This window comes from Schistocerca nitens, chromosome 9, assembly GCF_023898315.1.
Source record: "Schistocerca nitens isolate TAMUIC-IGC-003100 chromosome 9, iqSchNite1.1, whole genome shotgun sequence".
NCBI lineage: Eukaryota > Metazoa > Arthropoda > Insecta > Orthoptera > Acrididae > Schistocerca > Schistocerca nitens.
Window position 1 is genome coordinate 20,439,290 of NC_064622.1, and position 23,761 is coordinate 20,463,050.

Consider the following 23,761-nt stretch of genomic DNA (forward strand, 5'->3'; position numbering starts at 1 on the left):
CGGACGACCACATGGCTGCCCGTGTGGCATGTTGCCCAGCAATGTTGACGTGCAACGGCAACATGAATGGGACTTTCTTTTCGTCGGTTGTGACAATGGATGAGACGTGGATGCCATTTTTCAATCCAGAAACAAAGCGCCAGTCAGCTCAATGGAAGCACACAGATTCACCACCACCAAAAATATTTCGGGTAACCGCCAGTGCTGAAAAAATGATGGTGTCCATGTTCTGGGACAGCGAGGGCATAATCCTTACCCATAGCATTCCAAAGGGCACTACGGTAACAGGTGCATCCTACGAAAATGTTTTGAAGAACAAATTCCTTCCTGCACTGCAACAAAAATGTCCGGGAAGGGCTGCACGTGTGCTGTTTCACCAAGACAACGCACCCGCACATCGAGCTAACGTTACGCAACAGTTTCTTCGTGATAACAACTTTGAAATGATTCCTCATGCTCCCTACTCACCTGACCTGGCTCCTAGTGACTTTTGGCTTTTTCCAACAATGAAAGACACTCTCCGTGGCCGCACATTCACCAGCTGTGCTGCTATTGCCTCAGCGATTTTCCATTGGTCGAAACAGACTCCTAAAGAAGCCTCCGCCGCTGCCATGGAATCATGGTGTCAGTGTTGTGAAAAATGTGTACGTCTGCAGGGCGATTACATCGAGAAGTAATGCCAGTTTCATCGATTTCGGGTGAGTAGTTAATTAGAAAAAAAATCGGAGGCTTTAGAACTTGAATGCACCTCGTACATAAATGCCAAATAAGTAGGCATACTGTAAGGTTAATGTAAAATCATTTCCCATCCATTGCATGTTTGCTTTACACTACTTTACATAAAAGTGCACTGCATTTTTAGGCTACACCTACACTATGTGATCAAAAGTATCCAGACACCTAGCTGAAAATAACTTAAAAGTTTGTGGCTCCCTCCATCGGTAATACTGGAATTTAATATGGTGTTGACGCATCCTTAGCCTTGATGACAGCTTCCGCTCTCATAGGCAAATGTTCAATCAGGTGCTGGAAGGTTTCTTGGGGAATGGCAGCCCATTCGTCGTGGAGTGCTGAACTGAGGAGAGGTATCGATGTCAGTCAGTGAGGCCTGGTGCAAAGTTGGCATTCGAAAACATCCCAAAGGTGTTCTATAGGATTCAGGTCAGGACTCTGTGCAGACCAATCCATTACAGGGATGTTATTGGCGTGTAACCACTCGGCCGCAGGCCATGCATTATGAAAAGGTGCTCGATCATGTTGAAAGATACAGTCGCCATCCCTGAATTGCTCTTCAACAGTGGGAAGCAGGAAGGTGCTTAAAACATCAAGGTAGGCCTGCGCTGTGATAGTGCTACACGAAACAACAAAGGGTGCACCCCCCTCAGTGGAAGACATGACCACATAATAACACCACTGCCTCCGAATTTTACTGTTGGCACTACACATGCTGGGAGATAAAGTTCAGCCGGCATTCGCCATACCCACACCCTGGCATCAGATTGCCACACTGTGTACTGTGATTCGTCACTCCACACAACATTTTTCGACTGTTCAATTGTCCAATGTTTACACTCCTTACACCAAGCAAGACGTCGTTTGGCATGTACCGGTGTGGTGTGTGGCTCAGCCGCTCAACCGTGAAATCAGAGTTTTCTCACCTCCTGCCTAACTGTCATAGTACTTGCAGTGGACCCTGATGCAGTTTGGAATTCCTGTATGATGATCTGGATAGATGTTTGCCTATTGCACATTACAACCCTCTTCAACTGTCAGCGGTCTCTGTCAGTCAACAAATGAGGTCAACCTGTACTCTTTTTGTGTTGTACGTGTCCCTTCACATTTCCAGTTCACTATCACATCAGAAATAGTGGACCTAGGGATGTGTAGGAGTATGGAAATCTCATGTAGAGACGTATGACACAAGTGACACACAATCACCTGTCCACGTTTGAAGTCCGTGAGTTCTGCGGAGCGCCCATTTTGCTCTCTCACGATGTCTAATGACTACTGAGGTCGCTGATATGGAGTGCCTGGCAGTGGGTGGTAGCACAATGCACATAATATTAAAAACATATTTTTTGGGGGGGTGTCCAGATACTTTTGATCACTTTATACAAAAAATACAGTGTTTGAAATGCAAGTTCAAACAATTTTATATAGCAAAATAATTTTTTTTTTTTTTTTTTTAACGAGTTACTTACACTGTCAGCTGGCACCAACGAATAATTTCCGGGTCAAGACAGCCTGTATTGACATGAATCACCCATTTTAGAGAGACAGTGCATCATAAAGTTTGTCCTGGCAAAAAATGGTGACTAAAACATAGTTTGGTAAACTCAGAACCCTTCCCGTGTGTTCACTACGTCTGTCAAAACTATGTTTGCACCTCAAGCTGGATGCAATGTACGTATTTTATGTGTATAACCATGGTAACTTTGAACCTCTCGATCTCAGTAACATATAACTATATTGAAAAAAGTTTTGAGATTCCCTTCATCTTAAGAATATATAGTAAAAATTTTGTTGATTTGATGTGGATGAAATTATAGAAGTGGTCCTCCCCACAATTGGTACTTAATTGGTTAACCAAAAATCATGGTTTTCCAGATGTGTCTTGATAACGGATAAAGATTTTTGAAAACAGGAATATGGTGTTTCTAGATAAATGTCTAAAGAATGCACACTTAAAATTTGAGCCCTTTGCACTGTTAATTATGTTGATAATTGTGACCCACAGTGCAAAAATGGTTAAAAAAAGGTTTTTGCGGTTTTTATGCATAAATACAGTAACTAAAGTTACTGGATCTCCATAAAGATATTTTATATCTTTTGCATTATTGATGGGTGATTCCAGCTTTGCCCATGACATTATCCATGGTACATTTTAGTATTGTTGCAATCCTCTTTGTGTTATGTATTCATATTTTGTGTCACGCAATTCAAGTAAAAGAAAGTGCTTATTGACAGTTTCAGATAAAACACTCAACCTCTCAAGGCTAGAACAGACAGCTTCATTACTGTGGCATCAACTCGCACGAGGCCACAAGGCACTGACATCTCTCCCCGCTGCATGTTACGATGTTTACACTCGCGCTGTGGGCAGCAGTCAGTCCCTTCGGGCCAGCATCCAACAAGTCCTCGTGGAGAAGCTGTCGCGATACAGGAGCTTCCTGAAACACAGCACTCGAGAAGACACTTTTCTTCCACTGTCAGCACTCGCGTACCCTGCGCCACTGCTTACTACGAACAGTGTTTTCACTGGACTGAAGAGCTCTGCTGCTGCTCTTTTGACAGTAGCAGCAAATGTGGAGGTTTGTAGTCGTGGATTGTGTGCAGCTGTCTGTGCTTGCCCGCAGCACTGTCACTTTGTATTGTGGATGTTGCCTGACCTCTTTGTTCTGTTGTTTAATTCGTTTTGTCATTTCTTACAGTTGAGTAGTGAAACAATTTCCATGGTGACAGGTGTCGATGTGGCACAAAATTCCACAAGCCTTCTTGAAGACCTCGCATTTGTTCTTTTTTCTATGATGTCACACAGAGGAATGCAATTGACTGACATTTGGCTACTATCCAAAGTTCAGTCCACTGGAAATGGAATTCTTCAGCCTGCTCTTCAAATGTACCGAAAACTTTCAGACAAATGGAGGAGGTAATAGGACGTAAAGTGCCCTCCGCCCCACACCGTTGGGTGGCTTGTGGAGTATAGATGTAGATGTAGATGTAGATGTAGATGTAGATGTAGAAACTCATATGAGATAGATGTTTTTTCCTGTGATGATGAGGTACATAATTATACTGAGAAAAAGGATTAGTGAATTTCCATAAAGATTATATGAGAAAAATGAAACAAAAAAATTTAGTATCCACGTAGTTAGGAATAGCAAAGTTGCAGTTCTTTTGATATACTAGTCAATGTGTTTCATTAAATCTTTGTAACATTCTTGAGGACACTGTGCTAAATGGCATATTGAAGGACAGTATTATTTAAATAATGGAAAATCCAGGGTGGAATAAAAACAAGGTGAAAAATGTATATTGCTACTTACAACATAGAGGCGGCATTGAGTTAAAGACAGGCATTTTGCATTCTTTTTCATTGTGCCTGTTTGCAACTCAACACTCCCACCTTTATCCTTTAGTTTATTTATGTGTTTGTAACTTGACTATTCCTCGTAACAGTACAGGGCATGTTAGATTCATTGCAGACATAATTTATATATAATCCTACATAAAGGATATACATAATTTATCGAATTATGCAAGAATGGAGTAAGGGAAGCTAAGGAAAAACCGAGTCAGTATGGCTGAACAGGGGTTCAAAGCCCGCTCCTGCCAAATGTGAGTCCAGTGCCTTAACACTACACTAACTCGCTCAGTATTTTATTTAGGAAGCAAACCCTCAATAAAACCACATGTATCTGGAGACTATAATTAGCTTTCATTATCTGCCAGAACTAGAAACATAACATTCTCAAACAAGAATCTTTGTAGTATTACGCTTCAGAAAAATATATAGACACAGCCACCTCCCAACACCATTTCCTTCACAATTATTCGTGGTGTGTTGTGACTGTATTACAGTGTGTATACGGCCTGGGACAACCGGGAGATCCGGGAAAAACCTGGGAATTTTTTCATCCGGGAGAAAGCCGGGAAAAATCCGGGAATTTTTTAGAATCCCGGGAATTCTTCGGTGTTTTAGTTTTCTGTTAAATTTTTGTAATTTTGATTGGTAAGAACCGATACTCTAACAAAGGATATTACTGTATCCCACTGCTGCAGAATAACACTTCAACAGTAAAACATAAATGAGAGAAAAAATGAAAATAACTTAAATTGCAAAGGAAATGTGCCATATACAATGACGACGACACATGCTCATGCAAGCGTGTGCCAGCAGCAAAATGTGTCAAAGGCTTTAGGAAGACTTTACAATGCTTCATAACAACAAATTGCCTCCGATGAGTGTGAAGTCACAACTGTTTACATTAGATTCATTTTAGCAGTTACGAGCAGGTTTGTGCGCATGCGCAGTTGAGTCACATTTGAGCAGTAGATTCTCCCGCTTCTGACTACAGGAATGTGGCTGTTGGCTGTGCAAGCAGTCGCAGCAAGCAGCTAGATGCTACCGGGGAAAGGGGGCGCCAAATTCATATCTTGAGGAAAAAAGCTAGTTTCACAAAGCGCTTAGCATCCAGCGGACGTTCGTTTTTGAAAATTTTTTAACCCATTTTAAGTTGATTTCTGAATGAATCATAAGTTGATTTTTGAATGCGTGTGTAGTGTACGTGATATGTCTGTCAGGAGAATCCTCGTCGTATCTAGAAATAAACTTTCCGCAGACAAAAGGGGACGGGGCTATATGAGCTGAGCGGATTAAAGCCGAACATACGAATGCCAATCGATGTCTGATTATGTGGTTGATTGGGTTTGCGAATGATCAGCATTGTTATAATTAATACCGAAATCCATAGAGTCAGACTACCAGAATGAAAATAAACGACTAACAGGAATAACAGGTGAGAAAGATTATGTATTATCTTCTCGGTGTATCCAAGAAAATGAAATTTTGACAGAAAGTTTTTGGCCATATTGCTACACTAGTAAGGACCAGTTGTACAGTTCCTGGCTAGCAGCCGCTTAAGTTCCATCCTGGGAGTAGTGCGGCAAACGCATTGTACGAACACATAATAATGCCCAACTGGAGAATAATCGCTGGATAACTAAACCGGTGATTGTGGCAGGGTTAGTGAAGTTAATCGGCAAACAGATTTTGACAATGGCAGGAATAGCTACAGAACTGGTGATGAAAAGACTGTTTGTTAGAATGAGGAAGGAGAAGAAACGGGGACATCACAAAAATTACAGAAGAATAAGACAATTCCAAATCTATATAAAAATTTCATAATACTACTTTATGATCTCGTGCTTGAGAAACTGGTGCGTGTGAATGAAATGTGAAACTACTTCCTAACGTAAGGCTTTATACTTGTAGTAGGCCAAATATGCATTTGATAGTGGTAATTCGTGAATTATATTTTGTCGTGTTATAAAAATGACCATTTGTGCCAAAACAGTCTCATTTCCAAGAAATTTACACCCCAAAAACCACACTGAAAATCTTAATATCAGGTCGAGGTCTACTTCACTGGGAACCTGGATATACGAATGTGCACTTTAAGTATGCATTTTAAATGTGCACATTTTAGTGTGGTTCACAAAATTCCGATGCCCTTGGAATATCCTCTGATGTCTTGTTTCTTTTATGACATAATGTATGATCTTTCAGTGTTTTACACGTACGTACATACGGGCTTCCTACATCATGGTAGCTGCGCACGCGCGGTGTCGACTGTTATCTGCGCTATCTGGCAACTGCTGAAATGAACATATTTTGAACAGGTCGAGGAAAATATTGCGAATGATGGTTTGAAAAGCGTTACTTTCAAAGTAAATATCCTTTTACATAAGTTGAACTATGTGCGAGAATGTACCATGAATTTCTTAAATTACAGAGCGTTTGACTCTCATTTAAAAATCAACTCTTTGATGACGAGTCATTTAGAAGAATTTCGAACCCTGAAGATGAGACATTTATGTCTTTATTAAAATTTTACTGGCACATTTGTGTGATAGATCTTAAAGTGTAACACGTGCAAACAAGGTCAACATTATATGCGAAATCTTAGCTTCTCTTGTAGCTTATTAACCTTAGAGACCAATATTATATGTGAACGCTTTTCTTTTCTTGTAGCAACACTGTGTATATTAATTTAAACTATTAACTTCCCCTGTTTGTGTGTTCGTGCTACTTAACAGTGACATTGCTGTTGGCTGACGTCATCACGTGTAGTATGCTCTGAATATCCACAGTCATCGGCTGGCGAGATCACGTGACATGCGCTATGACTGGCTTACATAAGCGCATCCCAATCTCGATTTCAATGATTTGGAAAGTAACATGCGGCATTTGGTGGAATTCCAATGTATAGTTTTGTAATACTGTCACTTAAAACGGAAAAAGTGTGTTTCCACCCGGGAGAAAGTGTATTGTTAACCGGGAAATCTGGGAATTTTTTTCCTTGTCTGCATATACACCCGTATTAGAAACAGGAAAAATAATAAACTAACAACAGAAACATTGTTGTGCAAAGACAAACACAGAAAAGCTAACATATTCACTTACATCATAGAAACACTCTGCTCTAAAACTGTTCCTTTCTCCAGCCTCTTTATAACACCAGCGTGGCTCATATGTCTTTGAGTACGAGTTGTTCTTTTGTCTGCCAACTTTATAAACTGTGTTCTTGAGTGATAGAAATGTGCAATTACAGTGTGTCCTCAAACTGTGGATATGTCTAGCAAAAGTGGTGATGAATTAGCAAAAGTGGGGAATCCTAGAGGAACAAGATGGGCAGTTGCACATTAATGAAGTTATAACTTTCTCATCAAACTATTTATTTATTGTCCTAGACAGTAGGTCTCCCATTTCTGAAACCTGGTCATAGATATGCCACAGGTAGTGCTGTTACCAAGTAAAGTGGCATGATGATGAAAACATGCCATTCCAATTAGTAGGAGAAAAGTTCAAATCTCCATCTTCTCGTACAGATTTAGCTTTTTTACGATTTCTTTACATTACTACAGGTAAATGCTTGGAGATATATATATATATATATATATATATATATATATATATATATATATATATATATATATATATATATATATAACAGAGGGAAACATTCCACGTGGATAACGAGAAGAGAGGATATACTGAAGGGCAAGTTCCCATCTCCGGAGTTCGGATAGGTTGGTGTTGGTGGGAAGTATCCAGATAACCCGGACGGTGTAACACTGTGCCAAGATGTGCTGGCTGTGCACCAAGGCATGTTTAGCCACAGGGTGATCCTCATTACCAACAAACACTGTCTGCCTGTGTCCATTCATGCGAATGGACAGTTTGTTGCTGGTCATTCCCACATAGAATGCATCACAGTGAATGCATCGACCTGCCAGCGCTTTTGTTTGGTAAGTCTCATCATTTATATATATATATATATATATATATATATATAACAGAGGGAAACATTCCACGTGGAAAAAATATATCTAAAAAGAAAGATGATGAGACTTACCAAACAAAAGCGCTGGCAGGTCGATAGACACACAAACAAACACAAATATACACACAAAATTCAAGCTTTCGCAACAAACTGTTGCCTCATCAGGAAAGAGGGAAGGAGAGGGAAAGACGAAAGGATGTGGGTTTTAAGGGAGAGGGTAAGGAGTCATTCCAATCCCGGGAGCGGAAAGACTTACCTGGTCCTACTCCAAATCCCATGCCACTTTCCTTGACGTTGACCTCCACCTGTCCAATGGCCAACTTCACACGTCCGTCCACATCAAACCCACCAACAAGCAACAGTACCTCCATTATGACAGCTGCCACCCATTCCACATCAAACGGTCCCTTCCCTACAGCCTAGGTCTTCGTGGCAAACGAATCTGCTCCAGTCCGGAATCCCTGAAACATTACACCAACAACCTGACAACAGCTTTCGCATCCCGCAACTACCCTCCCGGCCTGGTACAGAAGCAAATAACCAGAGCCACTTCCTCATCCCCTCAAACCCAGAATCCCCCACAGAAGAACCACAAAAGTGCCCCACTTGTGACAGGATACTTTCCGGGACTGGACCAGACTCTGAATGTGGCTCTCCAGCAGGAATACGACTTCCTCAAATCCTGCCCTGAAATGAGATCCATCCTTCATGAAATCCTCCCCACTCCGCCAAGAGTGTCTTTCCGCCGTCCACCTAACCTTCGTAACCTGTTAGTTCATCCCTATGAAATCCCCAAACCACCTTCCCTACCCTCTGGCTCCTATCCTTGTAACCGCCCCCGGTGCAAAACCTGTCCCATGCACCCTCCCACCACCACCTACTCCAGTCCTGTAACCCGGAAGGTGTACACGATCAAAGGCAGAGCCACGTGTGAAAGCACCCACGTGATTTACCAACTGACCTGCCTACACTGTGATGCATTCTATGTGGGAATGACCAGCAACAAACTGTCCATTCGCATGAATGGACACAGGCAGACAGTGTTTGTTGGTAATGAGGATCACCCTGTGGCTAAACATGCCTTGGTGCACAGCCAGCACATCTTGGCACAGTGTTACACCGTCCGGGTTATCTGGATACTTCCCACCAACACCAACCTATCCGAACTCCGGAGATGGGAACTTGCCCTTCAGTATATCCTCTCTTCTCGTTATCCGCCAGGCCTCAATCTCCGCTAATTTCAAGTTGCCGCCACTCATACCTCACCTGTCTCTCAACAACTTCTTTGCCTCTACTCTTCCACCTCGACTGACATCTCTGCCCAAACTCTTTGTCTTTAAATATGTCTGCTTGTGTCTGTATATGTGTGGATGGATATGTGTGTGTGTGCGAGTGTATACCCGTCCTTTTTTCCCCTTAAGGTAAGTCTTTCCGCTCCCGGGATTGGAATGACTCCTTACCCTCTCCCTTAAAACCCACATCCTTTCGTCTTTCCCTCTCCTTCCCTCTTTCCTGATGAGGCAACAGTTTGTTGCGAAAGCTTGAATTTTGTGTGCATGTTTGTGTTTATTTGTGTGTCTATCGACGTGCCAGCGCTTTCGTTTGGTAAGTCACATCATCTTTGTTTTTGGAGATATATATATATATATATATATATATATATATATATATAGGGAAACATTCCACGTAGGAAAAATATATCTAAAAACAAAGATGATGTGACTTACCAAATGAAAGTGAAACATACACACAAAATTCAAGCTTTCGCAACAAACTGTTGCCTCATCAGGAAAGAGGGAAGGAGAGGGAAAGACGAAAGGATGTGGGTTTTAAGGGAGAGGGTAAGGAGTCATTCCAATCCCGGGAGCGGAAAGACTTACCTTAGGGGGAAAAAAGGACGGGTATACACTCGCGCGCGCGCGCACACACACACACACACACACACACACACACACACACACACACACACACACACACACATATCCATCCACACATATACAGACACAAGCAGACATATTTAAAGACAAAGAGTTTGGGCAGATATGTCAGTCGAGGCAGAAGTGCAGAGGCAAAGATGTTGTTGAATGACAGGTGAGGTATGAGTGGCGGCAACTTGAAATTAGCGGAGATTGAGGCCTGGTGGGTAACGGGAAGAGAGGATATATTGAAGAGCAAGTTCCCATCTCCGGAGTTCGGATAGGTTGGTGTTGGTGGGAAGTATCCAGATAACCCGGACGGTGTAACACTGTGCCAAGATGTACTGGCCGTGCACCAAGGCATGTTTAGCCACAGGGTGATCCTCATTACCAACAAACACTGTCTGCCTGTGTCCATTCATGCGAATGGACAGTTTGTTGCTGGTCATTCCCACATAGAATGCATCACAGTGTTTCTAATACCATGTCACCCTCACAACACCCCCACAACGACCCCATTAAGTTTTATTTACATTCCCTCCGCAAACATGCCTTCGCCCTAAGCAGATTACGCTCCCATATTCTATTTTCTCAGGCTTGTCTAACATTTGGCATTACCCCCAAAGGCCTCACACTTAAAGTTCCCATCTCTGGCTGCAACCCATCTTTCCATCAGTCCCTATACCAGTTCCAAACTGAACAATCCATAGCCCTCACCCACCTAATCCTTCACCTACACGTCAACTCAGCCAATGAACACAACCGTCAACTCCTATCCTTAATAAAAGTCCTCAATCTTTCCTCTCCCACATCCACACTGGCTGTTCAGAGCATCCTCCTACAGGCCAACCGCAAATTAGAACAGCATGCCACCCTCCACCTCAAAAAACTATCCAATCTCCTGGTTTCCAACCTCCGGAAAGGCAACTCACTCACCCTTCACAACCTTTCCAGCAAACCTCAACCTCCTCTCATAGCACACAAACCCAGTCTCTCCCATCTACTCAATCTCCCACTTCCAGCTCCACTCCCTCCAAAACCTCAAAATTCCAATCAACACAATCTGGAACCACAACACCCTAATTCAGTAGTTAACCTTTCCTCCAAACCTCTCTCCCAATCCGAAACCTCTGTCCTATCCAAAGGCCTCACCTTCAGTCCCACTCCCAGATTCTACCAAACAGCCCTCGTCAAAGATTTAGTGTCCTACTCTCTGCTGGAAATATCACTTTGCCACGAAGAAAAATGATCCTAATCCTACTCCTAATGATCCAACTCCCCAGGACACTATCCAAATTGAACCCTACCTGGAACAGTTCCGTCCTCTGTCGCAGCGGGACCCACCTCCTCTTCCTCAAAATCACTCTCTCCAAACCTTCCAGGAATTTCTGACTTCCAGCCTTGCGTCTCAATCCTTCTTAAAAAACTTTAATCCTACTCCCAACATCACCACTGCTGAAGCCCAGGTTATCCGTGATCTGAAGGCTGACCGATCCATCGTCATTCTTCCGGCGGATAAGGGTTCCACGACTGTGGTACTTGATCGTCGGGAGTATGTGGCTGAGGGACTGTGTCAGCTTTCAGACAACACCACATACAAAGTTTGCCAAGGTAATCCCATTCCCGATGTCCAGGCGGAGCTTCAAGGAATCCTCAGAACCTTAGGCCCCCTGCAAAACCTTTCACCTGACTCCATCAACCTCCTGACCCCACCGACACCCTGCACCCCTACCTTCTACCTTCTTCCTAAAATTTACAAACCCAATCATCCCGGCCGCCCCATTGTAGCTGGTCACCAAGCCCCCACAGAACGTATCTCTGCCTATGTAGATCAACACCTTCAACCCATTACATGCAGTCTCCCATCCTTCATCAAAGACACCATCCACTTTCTCGAACGCCTGGAATCCTTACCCAATCTGTTACCCCCAGAAACCATCCTTGTAACCATTGATGCCACTTCCTTATACACAAATATTCCACACGTCCAGGGCCTCGCTACAATGGAGCATTTCCTTTCACGCCGATCACCTGCCACCCTACCTAAAACCTCTTTCCTCATTACCTTAGCCAGCTTCATCCTGACCCACAACTTCTTCACTTTTGAAGGCCGGACAAACCAACAATTAAAGGGAACAGCCATGGGTACCAGGATGGCCCCCTCGTACGCCAACCTATTCATGGGTCACCTAGAGGAAGCCCTCTTGGTTACCCAGGTCTGCCAACCCAAAGTTTGGTACAGATTTATTGATGACATCTTCATGATCTGGACTCACAGTGAAGAAGAACTCCAGAATTTCCTCTCCAACCTCAACTCCTTTGGTTCCATCAGATTCACCTGGTCCTACTCCAAATACCATGCCACTTTCCTTGACGTTGACCTCCATCTGTCCAATGGCCAGCTTCACACGTCCGTCCACATCAAACCCACCAACAAGCAACAGTACCTCCATTACGACAGCTGCCACCCATTCCATATCAAACGGTCCCTTCCCTACAGCCTAGGTCTTCGTGGCAAACGAATCTGCTCCAGTCCGGAATCCCTGAACCATTACACCAACAACCTGACAACAGCTTTCGCATCCCGTAACTACCCTCCCGACCTGGTACAGAAACAAATAACCAGAGCCACTTCCTCATCCCCTCAAACCCAGAACCTCCCACAGAAGAAACCCAAAAGTGCCCCACTTGTGACAGGATACTTTCCGGGACTGGACCAGACTCTGAATGTGGCTCTCCAGCAGGGATACGACTTCCTCAAATCCTGCCCTGAAATGAGATCCATCCTTAATGAAATCCTCCCCACTCCACCAAGAGTGTCTTTCCGCCGTCCACCTAACCTTCATAACCTGTTAGTTCATCCCTATGAAATCCCCAAACCACCTTCCCTACCCTCTGGCTCCTATCCTTGAAACCGCACCCGGTGTAAAACCTGTCTCATGCACCCTCCCACCACCACCTACTCCAGTCCTGTAACCCGGAAGGTGTACACGATCAAAGGCAGAGCCACATGTGAAAGCACCCACGTGATTTGCCAACTGACCTGCCTACACTGTGACGCATTCTATATGGGAATGACCAGCAACAAACTGTCCATTCACATGAATGGACACAGGCAGACAGTGTTTGTTGGTAATGAGGATCACCCTGTGGCTAAACATGCCTTGGTGCACGGCCAGTACATCTTGGCACAGTGTTACACCGTCCGGGTTATCTGGATACTTCCCACTAACACCAACCTATCCGAACTCCGGAGATGGGAAATTGCTCTTCAATATATCCTCTCTTCCCGTTACCCACCAGGCCTCAATCTCCACTAATTTCAAGTTGCCGCCACTCATACCTCACCTGTCATTCAACAACATCTTTGCCTCTGTACTTCCGCCTCGACTGACATCTCTGCCCAAACTCTTTGTCTTTAAATATGTCTGCTTGTGTCTGTATATGTGTGGATGGATATGTGTGTGTGTGCGAGTGTGTACCCGTCCTTTTTTCCCCCTAAGGTAAGTCTTTCCGCTCCCGGGATTGGAATGACTCCTTACCCTCTCCCTTAAAACCCACATCCTTTCGTCTTTCCCTCTCCTTCCCCTCTTTCCTGATGAGGCAACAGTTTGTTGCGAAAGCTTGAATTTTGTGTGTGTGTGTGTGTGTTTGTGTTTGTTTGTGTGTCTATCGACCTGCCAGCGCTTTCGTTCGGTAAGTCACATCATATATACCCCCTGTGGCTAAACATGCCTTGGTGCACGGCCAGTACATCTTGGCACAGTGTTACACCGTCCGGGTTATCTGGATACTTCCCACCAACAGCAACCTATATATATATATATATATATATATAGTGTCTGTATATGTGTGGATGGATACGTGTGTGTGTGCGAGTGTATACCCGTCCTTTTTTCTCCCTAAGGTAAGTCTTTCCGCTCCCGGGATTGGAATGACTCCTTACCCTCTCCCTTAAAACCCACATCCTTTCGTCTTTCCCTCTCCTTCCCTCTTTCCTGATGAGGCAACAGTTTGTTGCGAAAGCTTGAATTTTGTATGTAACAGTATTTGGAAAAGGAAAGTTGCCACATACCATATAGCAGAGATGCTGAGTCGCAGATAGGCACAACAAAAAGACTTTTCACAAGTAGTCTTTTTGTTGTACCTATCTGTGACTCAGCATCTTCGCTAAGAGGTGAGTGGCAACTTTCCTTTTCATAATAATATTGTTAGAAGAAGACCTTGTGTCTGAAAGCTTACACGTTTAGTAGTGTTTTTGTTGTGCGTGACTGCCTGTGTGCAACTCATCATCTCTGGTATATGGTAAATAGCAATGAAGGACATTTTCTGTCTTTTGAATAATAACTTGATAATCAGCAAGGAACCTTACGTTTAGGTGCATTCTTCCATTTCTTTCATTCCTAGCCTTAATTTAATTTTCCATTCTGTAGTTATATCATCATTATAAATATTGAAAACTGGGAGATAAGTTGCAGCCCTGACATGCTCCTTGGATGGTATAAAATTATTCTGATAGTGGGTTTTAAGTTTTCAGTAGTATTTTTGTGTGTAAGCTTTTTCTAACATCTACAATACTGGTGGGTATCCTTGTTAAATCTTTATGTCCAACAGCAGATGTCTTTTGACTGTTACTGAGGGCTTTTTTGTAGTCACTGAATGTGAAGTGTATCATAAGGTTAAATTCTCTTCTCATTTCAATCAGTATTTTTTTTAAAAAAATTCATAGTCTATGCATGATTGACTCTCTTTAAAACCAGCTGTTTCTTCAAATAAAGATATACAACATACTCTTTTGATAATTTTTTTTCCGCTATACTTTCTAAGTGATATTTTGAAAACTTATCCCTCTGTAGTTCATTGTGATACTTCCATCACTTTTTCAAATATAAAAACCACCAGAGATTTTCTCCAGCCAACAAGATTTTTGCAGTGTTTGGAGCACGTATTTCACTATCTGTGAATATATTCCATCCAAGCAATGTCATATTCTGTTTTGCCCTCATGCATCCAAGTAGCTTATAAAATTTGTGTGTGTGTGTGTGTGTGTGTGTGTGTGTGTGTGTTTTAGAGTAAAATGGTGCAGGACATTTGGAATTCTGAAAAAAAAAGAAAAAAAAAAGAAAAGAAATAAGCTGTAGAGAAAGATGGTAATGTGCAATGTGTTCAAGAACCAAGAGGGAACAAATGAAATACTCAGATTAAAAAAGGTGTAAAGCAGGGAAAGATGAAAGAACCATGAAAAATTAGCAAGCAAGGAATGCTAATAAACAAGTAAGGAGAGATAAAAATGAATACTGAAGAAAACAAAGATGTATGGAAGGCATAATTAGAATATCTATATGATTCTACAGCTGATCATGAAGGATTAGTCTTAGAGGATGAAGAAGAATGCAGACAAAAATCACTGGGGACAAATAATGGGGAAATGAGAATTGGAGGAAGCTTTCCAGGATCTTAAACAAAGGAAAGTGTTGGACTGTGATCAAATAGTGTGTCAGACACTGAAGGCCTTAGGGACTGGTGCTGTAACTAGAATTACAAATGTAATCAATGGAATATATTACACAGGCCTCCTTAAGACCATAATGGTGCTCTTACCAAAGAAATTCAATGCCAGTCAATGCAAAGATTATATGACAATTATTTTTATGTGCCATGTTACTGAGGCTCTGACCAGAACAGTGCTGAGAAGAATAAAAAGGAAAATAGAGGAGAGTATAGGAGAAGATCAATTTAGATTTAGAAAATGAAGAGGGTTAAGAGGTGCATTTGGGTGTTGGAGGATGATCCCAAAAAGATTTTTGGAAGTGAATAGAGAAATGTATGTTTGTTTTAGCAACTGAGAAAAAGCACGTGACAGAATTGATTGGCGTATACTTTTGAAGGTTCTGAAAGATACTGGTATAGATTGGTAGGACAGAAGGTTGATAAAGCAATTCTGTGTGGGATAGAAAGTGCTAGTTTGAGCAGAAGATGAAACTGATATGTGGGTATTGGAAGAAGTGTGTGACAGGGTTGCTGTGTGTCACCAGCACTTTACAGTATATAGGCTGGAAAGCTAATCAATAAGGCCTTGGGAAAATCAAAAGGTCTTGTAGTTGTAGAAGAAAGATTAAAAACCATCATGTATGTGGAACAGAGGAAGAGCTCCAGGAAATAATGGAGGATATTGTAAGAATGGGTTATGAATTTGGGGTGAAACTGAACATTAGCAAAACCAAAGTGATGAGAATTGGAAAAGGAGCTGACTCGATTAATGTACCACTAGGCAGGATGATATTTGAAGAGGTTCAATCATTCCGATATTTGAGAAGCTCGATACCTTGCAGCAGAAGTTGTACAGAGGAAATGAGACATAGAATCTTCATGGGAAAGAGAGCTTTTGGGAAAGTGAAAGCTTGCTGACAGCCAGAAGCATCCCCATTACACTTAGGAAGAGATTCGCCAAAATGTTTTGTGTTAAATGTGGTGTCGTATGGTTTTGAAACAACGAAAGAAAGTTTTGAAATGTGGTTATGGAAAAGAGTGGAGAGAGTGAAATGGGTCGACAGAATGAGAAATGAGGAGGTGCTGAGCAGGGTAGGAGAGGAACTTCATGAGGATGGTACAAAAGAGAAAAACATCTTGGGGCATATGTTCTGTAGGAACTATCTACTACAGAGAATCGTCGAGGCAAGAGGATGAGGAGAAGAAGGCAGTTTGAAATGCTAACAGACGTGAAAGTAAGAAGAAATTACAACCAAATTGAGGAGGTGCTCAGGACTGAGATATAATGGGAGGGCATCCAGCTGACACTTGTCTGAGGACAGGAACGTATGAAAAGCAGTGACAAGATCAAGGGACAGTATGATAGGATGTGTGTTATGACATCAGGGAATGCGTCTGTGGTATTAGAGGGAGCTGTAGAGGGTAAAAACTGTAGGGGAATACAGGGATTTGAATACATCCAACAAGTAATTACGACTGTAGGGTGCTAGTGCTACTCTGAGGTAAAGTGGTTGGCAAAGGAGAGGAATTTGTGGTGGGTAGCATCAGATCAGACACTAGACTGAAGGCACATTTTCTAGTTCCATAATTATGTTATTGACACTTCTTGCTTCTGTTTCCTCCATGATGACATCAAATTGTAATTTTTATAATGCTCAACTCACCCAACCGTCGGTAATAAATTGAGATTAACTGTTTACTTTTCCTCTTGATTAAGGTGTTTAGTTATTTTGTTTGTCATTATTTGTTGCTTATGCATGTCATCAATTATTTGCCATAAGCGTAAGATGGAAAAACTGGTAATAATTGGTTATAACAGCTGCTGCAGAAGATTACCATAAAATTAAACATATTGTTCTTTCCAAAGTTTTCTTTTTACTTATATATTAATTTCACGAGCCTTTGTTGAGATATATTTATTCTAGGCCCTGTGTTTATCTTTTGTCACTTGCTGTATACCTTCATTCCAAATTTTTCAATCATCTTTTCCATCCATTTAATGCTTTTTTGCTAATAATTTCATTTTCAACTTTTTTGAAAGGCTTTTGTATTATTCCATTCATGTGCTATATTTCTATTGTTTAGGGTTGTCTGTGAATATTCAGTTAATCTTTTATGAACATTGTACTGTGAGAGAACTTTGTATATCTCAGGCTTTGTTTTTCACAGTGTTATTTCAAACTTTCCTCCACCATATACAAAATCCTATCTTAAAAACCACTATGAAGTGGTCGCAGTTAATGTCAGGGCCTCTAAATATATAAGAACACCTAATTTTTGAAGCCATTTATCTATTAATTACTACATAGTCAATCAGTAAGTTTAGTCTCTTGATGTCCAGATAAATTTCCTTGTAGCTAGAGCAGGCATTGCCTGCCGGGGAAAGAGAGACCATTAAATTAACTTTATTAGACAGCCACATTGCAAGCAATATTTTCATTTTCATCAGTTTTGCTCTATAATTTTACAAGAGCATAGTCAGAAACTCGGGAACTGACACTGTAAAATATACAGCAAAGTGTGACAATATGGAATCTTACATTGATATTAGAGAACATATTTTACTTAAAATATTGTAAATTACATTTAAAATTCAGTAATTGGTTGATTACATTCCCTGCAACAGAGATTAAGTAAGTTGTACAACAGTGGCTGCAAAATCTACGACAACGAATATTCGACAATAAAGTAGCATTCTTATTATACGAGATGTGTTGTTGTTGTTGTCATCTTCAGTCCAGAGACTGGTTTGATGCAGCTCTCCATGCTACTCTATCGTGTGCAAGCTTCTTCATCTCCCAGTACCTACTGCAACCTACATCCTTCTGAATCTGTTTAGTGTATTCATCTCTTGGTCTCCCTCTACGATTTTTACCCTCTACTCCTCTGCTCTGCCCTCCAATACTAAATACTTTATGCCTCAGAATATCCCCTACCAACTGATCCCTTCTCCTATTTCTCTTCTCTCCAGTTCTATTCAATACCTCAATGTGATCTACCCATCTAATCTTCAGCATTCTTCTGTAGCACCACATTTCAAAAGATTCTATTCTCTTGTTGTCTAAACTATTTATCGTCCACGTTTCACTTCCTTACATTGCTACACTCCATACAAATACTTTCAGAAGCGACTTCCTGACACTTAAATCCATACTCCATGTTAACAAATTTCTCTTCTTCAGAAACGCTTTCCTTGCCATTGCCAGTCTACATTTTATATGCTCTCTTCTTCGACCATCATCAGTTATTTTGCTTCCCAAATAGCAAAACTGCTTTACTACTTTAAGTGTCTCATTTCGTAATCTAATTCCCTCAGCATCACCCGATTTAATTTGACTACATTCCATTATCCTCGTTTTGCTTTTGCTGATGTTCATCTTATATCCTCCTTTCAAGACACTGTCCATTCCGTTCAACTGCTCTTCCAAGTCCTTTGCTATCTCTGACAGAATTACAATGTTGTCGGCAAACCTCAAAGTTTTTATTTCTTCTCCATGGATTTTAATTCCTGCTCCGAATTTTTCTTTTGTTTCCTTTACTGCTTGCTCAATATACAGACTGAATAACATCGGGGATAGGCTACAACCCTGTCTCACTCCCTTCCCAACCACTGCTTCCCTTTCATGCCCCCTCGACTCTTATAACTGCCATCTGCTTTCTGTACAAATTGTGAATAGCCTTTCGCTCCCTGTATTTTACCCCTGCCACCTTCAAAATTTGAAAGAGAGTATTCCAGTCAACATTGTCAAAAGGTTTCTCTAAGTCTACAAATGCTAGAAACATAGGTTTGCCTTTCCTTAATCTATTTTCTATGATAAGTTGTAGGGGCAGTATTGCTTCATGTGTTCCACCATTTCTATGGAATCCAAACTGATCTTCCCCGAGGTCGGCTTCTACCAGTTTTTTCATTCATCTATAAAGAATTCGTGTTAGTATTTTGCAGCCGTGACTTATTAAACTGATATTTCGGTAATTTTCACATGTGTCAACACCTGCTTTCTTTGGGATTGGAGTTATTATACTCTTCTTGAAGTCTGTGGGTATTTCACATCTTACTCACTAGGTGGTAGAGTTTTGTAAGACCTGGCTCTCCCAAGGCTGTCAGTAGTTCTAATGGAATGTTGTCTACTCCTGGGGTCTTGTTTCGACTTAGGTCTTTCAGTGCTCTGTCAAGCTCTTCACGCAGTATCATATCTCCTATTTCATCTGCATACACATTCTCTTCCATTTCTATAGTATTGTCCTCAAGAATATCGCCCTTGTATAGACACTCTATATACTCCTTCCATCTTCCTGCTTCCCCTTCTTTGCATAGAACTGGGTTTCCATCTGAGCTCTTGATATTCACGCAAGTGATTCTCTTTTCTCCAAAGGTCTGTTTAATTTTCCTGTAGGCAGTATCTATCTTACCTCTAGCGATGTGCACCTGTACATCCTTACATTTGTCCCCTAGCCATCCCTGCTTAGCCATTTTGCACTTCCTGTTGACCTCATTTTTGATACGTTTGTATTCCTTTTTGGCTGCTTGATTTACTGCTTTTTTTATATTTTCTCCTTTCATCAATTAAATTCAATATATCTTCTGTTACCCAAAGATTTCTATTAGCCCTTGTCTTTTTATCTACTTGATCCTCTGCTATCTTCACTATTTCATCTCTCAAAGCTACCCATTCTTCTTCGACTGTATTTCTTTCTCCCATTCTTGTCAATCATTCCCTAATGCTCTCCCTGAAGCTCTCTACAACCTCTGGTTCTTTCAGTTTATCCAGGTCCCATCTCCTTAAATTCCCACCTTTTTGCAGTTTCTTCAGTTTTAATCTACAGTTCATAACCAATAGATTGTGGTCAGAGTCCATATCTGCCCTTGGAAATGTGTTAAAATTTAAAACCTTGTTCCTGAATCTGTGTCTTACCATTATATAATCTATCTGACAGTTTCCAGTATCTCCAGGCTTCTTCCATGTATACAACCTTCTTTTATGATTCTTGAATCAAGTGTTAGCTATGTTCTGTGCAAAATTCTACCAGGCGGCTTCCTCTTTCATTCCTTAATCCCATTTCATATTCACCTACTACTTTTCCTTCTCTTCCTTTTCCTATTATCTAGTTCCAGTCGCCCATGACAATTAAATTTTCGTCTCCCTTCACTATCAGAATAATTCTTTTATCTCATCATACACTTCATCAATCTCTTCGTCATCTGCGGAGCTAGTTGGCATATAAACTTGTACTACTGTGGTAGGTGTGGGCTTCGTATCTATCTTGGCCATTATAATGTGCTCACTATGCTGTTTGTAGTAGCTTACCCGCATTCCTATTTTCCTATTCATTATTAAACCTACTCCTGCATTACCGTTATTTGATTTTGTGTATATAACCCTGAGTCACCTGACCAGAAGTCTTGTTTCTCCTGCCACCGAACTTCACTAATTCCCACTATATCTAACTTTAACATCTCCATTTCCCTTTTTAAATTTTCTAACCTACCTGCCCGATTAAGGGATCTGACATTCCACACTCCGATCTGTAGAACGCCAGTTTTCTTTCTCCTGATAACAATATCCTCCTGAGTAGTCCCCGCCTGGAGATCCGAATGGAGGACTATTTTACCTCCGGGATATTTTACCCAAGAAGACGCCATCATCATTTAACCATACAGTAAAGCTGCATGACCTTGGGAAAAATTGTACGAGATAAGGTCCTGTATTTATACTCGTTGGTTCAAATCTACTTCACGAAAAACTATTGAATTTCAACTACTACAGTAACATTTAAATATGGTTAACTGCTGCCATTTGTTACAAAATTCATATTGACACTGGAAATGGACATTTATATTTTAGTCACTGCTTTTATGGGCATGTATATAGACATGTCATTTCTGCACTGGATAAAATTTCATCGTGCTTCAGTATATGTCAAAATATATCTTAAAACTATATCATTAAAAATATCTTTACATATATGTCACCAGAAACATACATTAAAAAAGACACTTTTAAAAATATTTATATGAGGATAATACAGCAGGTAGTTGAGATTATGTCTTGAATGCTTATCTACAGCTCCTCTTTAGATAACTGGAAGAATCCATATCAGTTAAATTCATTTTCTTCATTTAATAAATTTTGTAGTTTTTCTTTTTCCACAAAAATTTGTAATCGTTTCGAGAAATTTGGCAAAGGGCCTTCATTGGTGGTATGGATAATTTTTTGCTGACTTGAATCTTCATAAAGTACATTGACCAGACTCGAAAAACACTTAATATACGTTGTAAAAAACACTGTAATTTAAATTCCAACTGTATGGCATTAAGTGAGCATTTAAAGACAACTAACCATACTTTAGGTGAGATTCTAGGCAACATCAAAATTGTTCACACTAAAAGTCTTGGAAGAATTAGAAATTTTTCCGCAAAATTGATTAAATGAACAAAACAAATTTAACATGCAAAGATTCTTCGTGTTATTTGAATAGGTGCTGCAGATAATCATTCAAAACATAAACTCAACTAGCTGCTGTATTATCATAAAAGATGTATTTTTTTAAAATAGCTTAATTTTTGAATGTGTATTTTTGGGGATGTATTTGTAAGGATATTTTAAAAGATGTATTTTATATATATTGCAGCACAATGAAATTTTCTCCAGTGTAGAAATTACAGGTCTATATACATGCCCGTAAAAGCAGTGACTGAAATATAAATTTCCATTTCTGGTACAAAATGAATTCTATAAAAAATGGCAGTAGTGTACCATATTTCAATGTTAGTGTAGTAGTTGAAACACAGTAATTTTTCGTGAAGTAGATTTGTACCAATGAGTAGGAATAGAGGTCCTTTTCTTGCTCAATAAGAATACTTTATTATCTTTGAATATGTGTTCCGACAGATGCTGCAATCACTATTGTACAGCTGACTTAATCTCTGTTGCAAACAATATAATCAGCCAACTATTGTATTTTAAATGTAATGTACTACAGGGTGGTTATAATTAAACTTTCTGTATTTGGCTCGTTACAACACAGAAACTAATTACTGTACTTGGACCAAACTTGATAGCATTAATGTAAGGACATGGGGAAGAGAAATAATGCAGAATCAATTCAATTGAAAAACTTTTAATGTGCTGCCACGGTACATCATACCATTACATACCGGTATCATTACTGCTAAAAAATGTGCTCAACATGGCGCCCTTCAGTGTACAGAAGTCGGAAAGCACAAGATGGCATTCAGCACAGCAGAATGGAACGTGTCTATAGGTATGCTACCTATCAGCCCCACAACCACAAATCACTGAGAGTGAGATCAGATGATTGTGCCGGTCAAGCATTTGGAAACAATTGACTGATGATTTGATAATTTCCAAATGCGTTTTGTAGAAACAGTTGAACTTCACAAGCAATGTGTGATGTGACCCCATCTTGCATGAAAACTATCTGGTTCAATGCATCTCTCTCCTGTGGGGCAGGTATGACATGCTGGCGAAGCATATTGCAGTAACACTGGCCAGTCACACTGCACGGCTTTGGTCCTCGAGTGCCAACGTGTTCAAAAAAGTATGGTCCAGTGATGAACATAGCCGTGAAGCCACACCGCACGGTGACACATTCACCGTACAGGGGAAATTCGTGCACAGTGACTGGAGGTGAAGCAATTCTGTGTGTTCACCTCATCTGTCAGAGAAAAATGAGCTTCAGCTGTCCATAGGATTGTCCAGAGTGAGCCCTCATCAACTTCCGGATACCATTTGAGAATGGTTCGAAGCATCTTCCGTACAGTGGACCGTGGATGTTCAACTGTGGTGACACAGCACGTGCACTGCCTGACGATTGGGAAGTGCACGCAGCATTGTCTGCCATAGCAACAGTGTTTCATTAACTACCTGTGGTGCAACTGGTCATTGGCTTGTTCCCAGAGCAACACCCAGTTCTCCAGTTGATTCGAACTACTTCATCATGTCCACACAGTAGGTAGACAAAGAGGACCCTTCTGTAATACTTTCAACCGGCAATGTTCTTGAAATGCAGCTGCAGCATTATTATTGTTTTGATAACAGAGCTTCACCAGTAATGCCCTGCTCCTTTGGTCCAATCTCATGTTGACACGTCAACAAGTGCAGTGAGACTGGTCATGTGTGTGAGTCTATGAATCATGATGACTGATCACAGCACCTGGTGGCCATAGTCGGATCTGGACGGTGGCATTGTGATGCATGGAAATCGTGCACCCCATGCTCTGGACGTTAATGATACCAAGGTAACTAGTTTCCATGTTATAATGTGTTA

The 23,761-nt window shown here is 41.0% G+C and overlaps 1 protein-coding gene across 1 annotated transcript in view; it reads left to right on the forward strand.

The window, feature by feature from the left end:
* Window positions 1–23,761, forward strand: part of LOC126203510 (midasin-like) — a 311,918-nt gene that overhangs the window by 273,270 nt on the left and 14,887 nt on the right. The window contains exons 39-40 of the mRNA XM_049937836.1: window positions 2,968–3,311; window positions 3,432–3,649. Of these exons, the coding sequence (XP_049793793.1) occupies window positions 2,968–3,311; window positions 3,432–3,649 (562 nt within the window). The remainder of the gene's footprint in view (window positions 1–2,967; window positions 3,312–3,431; window positions 3,650–23,761) is intronic.